The sequence below is a fragment of the Lactuca saligna genome, chromosome 8 (genome assembly GCF_052625555.1).
Source record: "Lactuca saligna cultivar CGN05327 chromosome 8, ASM5262555v1, whole genome shotgun sequence".
Taxonomy (NCBI): Eukaryota; Viridiplantae; Streptophyta; class Magnoliopsida; order Asterales; family Asteraceae; genus Lactuca; species Lactuca saligna.
Window position 1 is genome coordinate 150,727,454 of NC_136424.1, and position 8,075 is coordinate 150,735,528.

The window sequence follows — 8,075 nt, forward strand, 5'->3', positions numbered from 1 at the left end:
CTACTTTTTCAGCCATATTATACATTTCGTTTTATTAATAAAGAATATTAAAGATCATTTGTTAAAATATACACAAGTCAACCATGGGAACCCAATATCCGAGTAGTATATGTTGATGAACATGAGCACTTTTTGTTGGGAAATCAGAAAAAATATATATATACACCAAAGGTGGTTGTTGTCGTATTTGGAGATTGTAACTATAAAAAGTGGTCACATTTAACATCTAACACCATCAAACCTCAGCTCTACTTGAAAACATTCCAACCTCGATAACAATCAACACTTCCTCAAATTTTATTTGATCGACACCATGGGTGAAGCCGTTATGTTCCCTCTCACCTTTGATCACCATGAATCAAACAGCATCATACCCGAGAATATGAACGGGAATGACGATTCATGGTTTGAAGAAGTTATCGATGATGATCTTAAATGGTCTTTCGCTTTAAACAGGTTTCATACATCTCCTTTTTTCTTGGTCTTGTTTGCTGTGTGTAAGCTTTAAGCGTCGTTTGATGACTTCTGAATAAAACCATTCAGAGGTCACCTCTGAATTGGGCAGCATTCACCCTGCTTGATAAAATTCTGTACAAAACAAAAGTCTCTGAATTTTAAATAACCATACTTTCTCTAAACCAATATGAGATTTGAATATTTCAACACTAAATTTTTCACTTTTATCAAACAGGCAAAATATAACACACTAAGACAAATTATTAATGTATTCATAAGTAATTCTATATTCTTTTCCATCTTGAAAGCGTGCTGCATAAAGTGATAAGCGAGTATCAAGACATAGTTCTCTTGGATACAAAGCACTTTGGAAAGGTATATTATGATCATGAGCTTAAGGGCTTAATTTTTCAAATATCGTATACTTAAGGGATCGATGCGATATAATAACTAATGAAATTGATTTAATTTCTGTGTAAATGTATAGGCTTTGGTAATCGATGGGAAGATGCAAAGTGCAGAAAGCGACGAGTTCATATACCACGAATGCTTGATTCATCCTCCTCTTCTATCTCATCCCAAGTAATTTCAAGTCTAACCCTTTTTCCATTTAATATGTTTTCCACCTTTTTCATTTGAGAAAATCTTGCGTTTGATAAAAATTTAAATTATACGAAACGAAAATAATATAACATTTACACGAATGTAAAATGTTACCTAAACGTAGATGAAAATTTGAAATCTTCAAAGTGGACTTGGTAACAACATGTTGATGTTTCCAACAATTATATGTTTTTACAGCCCAAAAGCAGTGTTCATAATGGGAGGTGGTGAAGGATCTACTGCTAGAGAAGCACTTAAGCACAAGTCCATTGAAAAAGTAGTCATGTGTGATATTGATCAGGTTTGTCAGATGTTTATCCTCCTTATACACTCACATGCAAGATTATGATAACACTTTATCAAACTTACAAATATAAACTATATATTCATGAATGTTTACGCAAAAATTACTAATTTTACAAATACAGGAGGTGGTTGCCTTCTGCCGTGAACATCTCACTGCAAACAAAGAAGCCTTCTGTAACAAGAAGCTTGACCTCGTCATCAATGATGCCAAGTAAGGCCTTCGGAACCCTTCTTGAAAGTCGATGCTACTGATGTTATAATGACGTCATTATAATATCAGGACCAACTATTCTTTTTATCCGAGTGTGTGACGTTGTTAATGCGGAATTTGACTTTTGTATTTGGTTTATATCATTTTTATTGATAAAAGGAATGAACTAGAGGAGAGGAAAGAGAAGTTTGACATAATAGTCGGGGACTTGGCTGATCCAGTTGAAGGGGGGCCTTGCTATCAACTTTACACAAAGTCCTTTTATCAGGAGATCCTCAAACCTAAGCTTAATCCCAATGGAATCTTTGTTACACAGGTTCTTTATTGTGCTCTTTTACCTAAAAGTACACAAAAGGAAGGGAATATTTTAGTATGCTAAAGTCAATAAACAAATGAATAATAAGTGGGACAATTAAAGAGATGAAATAAAGGCTTATGGTTGTTTTTTGTTAACATGCAGGCTGGACCTGCAGGGGTGTTTACACATCAAGAAGTGTTTTCGTCTATTTACAACACAATCAAGCAAGTCTTCAAATGTAAGAGCAACAACTCTAATCAAAGCTTATATAAAGCTTAATAGATAAGTGACATCATAATTAAGGATTAAATAAACTTCATATCCATTCATGAACTTCAAAGTGGCATCCTAGTACTTCGGTTAATGTTAACTGACTCATGACTCAATGTTTTATGATATGTTGGTGCAGATGTGGTTGCATACACTGCACATGTGCCTTCTTTTGCGGATGAATGGGGATGGGTTATGGTTTGTTTTCTAGTTTGAACGCTTTGGTTTAATGGTTTTTCTTTTACTTTTTTGGTGGAAAAGAGCAAATGAAGTGTGTTTATTGTTGGTTTAGGCATCAGATGCACCGTTTTGTATCGAGGAAGGGGAAATAGACAAGAAAATACGAGAAACGATCAAGGGAGAATTGTTGTATTTAGATGGTGCTTCATTCTGCTCCTTAACAGTTCTTAACAAAATGGTTTCTTCAACGTGAGTGAATAAGCTATTCATGTAACGCTTATATTATATATGTGAAGGTTTTTTCATCTAACATACATTGAAATTCTTTTGGTTCCAGATTGAAAAGTGAGACTCATGTGTACACCGAGGATAATGCAAGGTTCATTCATGGCCAAGGAGTTGGGAAGAAGTGAAACCTTTAAAAGGTTTTCTTATGTTTATCCTCTTTAGAGAACAAATCAAGATGTAAACATTGGTAAAATTGTTTGGAATTGGGATTTGGGAGTTGCTAGTTTATAAAATATACACCCACGAATGGTTTCACTTGCTGTCCTTTCTCGACTTCACAATTTTTTAATTTTGGTTTCACTTTGGTGGTTGCATAATTCACCTGCTGGCGTGCTTATTTTGATAATTATTTAAGAGGGTAGCATGATATCGGCTTACGGCAGTAGCTACCAGATCTATTAAAAAAAATTAGGTGTGATGATGACAAGTTAAAAAGTGGCCTCCAACCCTTTTTTATGATAGAAAACTTTAATCATATTACAAAAAGTAAAATTGTACAATTCCAAAATTATCAGGGAGCATGAAAAGTTAAAAATAAAAAAAATTTAAATTAAAAAGATAATTATGGTTCAAAATGATTGAAAAAAACATCATTCAAATTTTACATTTTAAAAACACCATCCCAAAAGGTTTTTTATAAAAAAAAAAAATTAAATTAAATAAATAAATACCAACTAGGTATATACTTGGTTTAAATGTTACCTTTATGGTAACCGGCATTCAATAGTAAAAATTAATCAAGGGGAAAAACAAGAAAAAATGACTCACGAGTGTATATTTCAAAATCGTTCAAAAAAATCATCTGAGTAATGTCTTTGTACAACAAACCTAATCAACTTATACATTTTGTTTAAATGTTACCTATTGGTAACTAGTTCTTATAAGTTAAATGATGATTTTGTGTAATTATTAGTTAGATGATATTAGTTGATACAATTCTCCTTTAAAATCGATTTAGGGCTTTTTCATGAACGACAAAAATTTATGAAAACAAGGGGATAAGTGTTCATAAGTAACTAAAAGAATGAAATTTGTGAAATCTGGACAAAAATTTATGAAAACAAGGGGATAAGTGTTCATAAGCAACTAAAAGAATGAAATTTGTGAAATCTGGAAAATCAATAATTTTGTTATTCCAGCTTAGTTATGACATGTAGCTATGCAAGATACAAACAACAATTAGTCATAACATATATCTATGCAAGATAAAAACAACAATCTATGACATGTAGCTATGCAAGATACAAACAACAATTAATCATAACATATATCTATGCAAGATAGAAACAACAATCTGATTTCACTAAACTACAAATTGGCATAAATATTTATCAAAATTAGTCACATTACACACACACACACACACACACACATATATATATATATATATATATATATATATATATATATATATATATATATATATATATATATATATATATATATATATATATATGTGTGTGTGTGTGTATTCAAGTATTCTAGTTGTTCATTGTGTGGATATATGGATTAATGTGAACCAATCATTTCAAAAACCTAGATAGGGGTAAAATAGTAATCTTAACTGTTAATTAATTTTGATAATTCAATAATTTAATGATTAACCTTTTTAAATTAGGTAAATTAATGTTTCATGAACCAGATATAACAAATATCGACGTTTAAAAAAACCTAAATCTTTCGATTAGCATTTCCCAATTGTTGGGATGATCATGAAGAAGATGAGATGAGGTCAAAGATTGGCTACTCTGTCGAAGATGATGGCATCGCAACCTACATGGGAACCCATGTTCAATTGGACCATTACAACCTCTCTTTATGTCGTCTGCTTCCATCCGTTCAAACGATTGAAATTGGTCATCATCTTCCCGCATTTCATCGTGATCTTAGCTTTCCTGATCACTTATAACAAGGAGTCTGCTAAGGTATACTTTGCTTTCATGCTAGTTGTATACGAAATCGTTTTGGCGAGTACCAACAAACCATTGTTTCAATTGTTTGGTCTTTTGATACGCGTGGGATCCATTACTGGCATAGCGTTAAAGTCGGTGGTTCAAGATTTGTTGTTGATGTCAAGGCTGCTGCTGCAGTGGTGGTTTCTGTAATAATTTTCAACAATCCGATTACGACGATGGGGATTTCCAGTTTTGGGGTGATGATAATGGGAGTAGTTCTTTACAGCGAGGCAAGGAAAAGATTTAAAGTCACAGTTCACTGACTGCCAAAAAGAAAATTCATTGGTGCATGTCCTTTTCCTCTTGCTGTCATTTGATCATTGATGTCTATTTAATTTCATTTCTTTCTCAACTTAATTGAAGGCAAAGAACATTACACGATTAGATTGTATAGTATTTCATATTATTGTATACCATTCGTTTACATAACATTCCCTTATTTATGTTTGTACCTTTTTACACATTATCAACAACATGACGTTAGAATATGAATTTCCTGAACTGAAAGATTCTTTAATTGATATCATTTGCCTCTTTATAGTTATATTTATGTAGAAATTAATTACCCACTTGATTTAGTTGAACATGGATCTGTAGTTATGCTATTGAGACTATTGAGTGTGTTCTAATTGATCTTTACCTTTAATATACGAATACAATAATATTATCACTCTAAATGTTTGGAGATATATGTATTGTGGTCTGATGACACCATGGGATCAAATAAAAGAAAGGATAAAATGTGGTTATGGATATGTGTGAAATACGTGAAATAAACTATTTATTTTTATCTATTTTTGTTTCTTTTTCATTGTTGGTTTCTATTGTTGTATGTGGCAGATTATTCGTGTCCTTTGACAGTGAAGGAAGTAAAGAACAAAGCTCCATTTGAATTTATTCTTAAAAGATAATATTGGAACACCCAAAATCTGGTATGTCATGAAACCCTCAAGAATTACATTTTAGCAAAAGTGGTCCCTTAAGTACGTTAAGCGTATTTAAAGTGTACGCTTAGCGTACTACACTCGGTTGGTCGTGGAGGAACTAGAGGTGCATTGGGCGTACCAAGCCGTACGTCGGGCGTACGTGCCAGGGGTTCAAACCTCTTATTTTCGGAGATGAGACCTATTTAAGAGACCTTAAGTCCCTTAGACTTAGACCTAGAGAGCCTCCACTGCCTTAGAATGCCTTTACACTCTAGAGAACTTGTGTGAGACTATTTTGAGCTTCGATAAGTGCATTGTGACTCTTTAGTGTTCATTCCAAGAAGAAGAGGTGGCTATACCAGCTTGGAACGAGTTGGTGCTTTAAGAACATGCATCATAGTCATCTTGCAAAGCTAGAGAACTTGTGTGAGACTATTTGGGCCTCATTAGATTATTGGGCAAGGTGTATTTGCGAATCATAGGCTACTTTATCTGTTATGAGCAATGGATAAATTAGTTGGGCCCTATTGGGCCAAGATGCCCATTAGTAATTGTAGAATCGGATTTTAGGCACAATAGCAAGGGAAGGATGATTGGGCCTTATGGATGGGTTTGGAGTTTGGGTTTTCCTTTGTCTAATCTAAGGTCCTAACACTAGCTATTCTTATTATTTAGCTCGAGAGGTTCCGGACTGTTAAGAGAGTAGCTTTTGTATTCAACAGACAGAGGTGAGTCTTCTCACCATACCCATGGGTGTAAGGAACCAAGGCCGGCCCATTATGTGTTTATGGTATTTGTGTTAGCCATTATGTGATTTTATATGATATGTGATTATGTGTTTTGCATGATGACCCTAGGGAGAGCCCGTGGCATTAGATGTAAGACCATGTGGGGTAACCCATGCCCGTCCTAGATAAAGACCATGTGGGGTAGCCCATAACATTGGATGTAAGACCATGTGGGGTAGCCCATGACAATCCTAGGTAAAGACCATGTGGGGTAGCCCATGGCAGTCCTAGGGAAAGATCATGTGGGGTAGCCCATGACACTATTAAAGGTTTTATGTATGCATGGCTTATCTGATATATGTGTAGATTTAATTACCTAATAGGATATGTGTATGTGTAGTGTGTGGTATGCTCTAGGGAACTCACTAATCTTTTTGTTTACAAGTTGTTAATTTGTTGCAGGTATATCTGAGCCTAAGGGCAAGGTCAAGGCGTGATGGCACGGCGTGCACTCTATCTCTCTCTTTTACTGTTAGGGTTTGGGGACACTCTGATGATTTGATTAAGTTGTAATGAATTGTTGATTTGAAAACAATTATGTTGGGATTTCATGGTTTATGCAATTTTGTTTTATTAATTAAAAGTGAATAATTTCTTTCAAAATTTGGGTCGTTACACATAAGGACAAATGGACACTTCGAGTTTATCAAGGAAAAGACGAACCTCAATTTGTTTCTATCTTAAGGTAATCACTCTTTTTTCAATTGTAGTAACTTCTTATGGTTTTTTTTTTTTTTTTTTTTTTTTGTAATAAGCAATTGCAAGATTCATGTCTCAAGTTATGGATTTACACATCTATTCTGTAAGTTGGTATGTAGTGTATTCTATCGGAATGACTGTTATAAATATATTCCATCAGAATGTGTTTATACGCATATAAATAATTTTTTAGTTATAATCTTCTAATTACAAACAAATTGGTTCACCTATTCAGGATTCTTAAAGAAGATCAAGTGATGTGGACATTTTCTATTATGGGAATCAAATGAGCTTGCAAAAAAAAAAAATAAAAAAAAAAAAATAATTCCTCAAGTGTATTTTGGATTCGAAAAGAAGATCAAAGGAATTTATGATTCTGGAATAAGATCAAGTGTATTCGGGATTTTGGTAAAAGATGAAGTCGTTACAAGAAGGAGATGATGATTCTTACAACAATTTCAAGAATGTTCTGATGATAATCAACAATTTCTAAATAAATGTAATTTATATTCATCGTTGTATTCTTTAAGAAAGAATGTAATTAATGATTTTATTTATATTGATTACATTGGAATAAAATATTTTTTTAAGATAACCATAATCACATTCTGTTAAAATGTCCGAATTAATAGAATTATTTTCTAAAAATAAAATCAGATTCTTAAGGTTTAGAGAATTAGTTATTCGATAAAATCTACAATTTTCCTTTTTTAACTTTATTTTAATTCACTAAAATACCCTTACCATGAAATTAAATTTTATTTTTTATTTATATTTAATTCAATAGTATGAATTAATCACTTTCTTAAAATAACTAAAATGATTTGTCCATAATCAATCCTACATCCACACAATAATTAGTTAGAATACAATAACCTAAGTCTCTCTCTCTCTCTCTCTCTCTCTATATATATATATATATATATATATATATATATATATATATATATATATATATATATATATATATATATATATTCAAAAAATAATTCATATAACTAATAGGGGCGAACGCAGGATTTCACAATAAGGGTTGCACGGTAGTAGAAAAAATAAAAAATTCGAAATTTTTTCCACTGCGGCCAGAAAGGTCAA

At 32.6% G+C, this 8,075-nt stretch overlaps 1 protein-coding gene across 1 annotated transcript; it reads left to right on the top strand.

Moving 5' to 3' along the window:
• The first annotated feature begins 221 nt into the window (after positions 1 to 221).
• ACL5 (S-adenosyl-L-methionine-dependent methyltransferases superfamily protein) lies at positions 222 to 2,876 on the top strand. The gene is made up of 10 exons (XM_078971460.1): positions 222 to 456; positions 765 to 831; positions 944 to 1,038; positions 1,258 to 1,360; positions 1,488 to 1,576; positions 1,736 to 1,892; positions 2,037 to 2,112; positions 2,284 to 2,342; positions 2,437 to 2,573; positions 2,662 to 2,876. Exons 1-10 carry the CDS (start codon positions 314 to 316, stop codon positions 2,735 to 2,737), a joined length of 1,002 nt encoding a protein of 333 aa, XP_078827586.1. The 5' UTR covers positions 222 to 313; the 3' UTR covers positions 2,738 to 2,876.
• Positions 2,877 to 8,075: the final 5,199 nt, after the last annotated feature.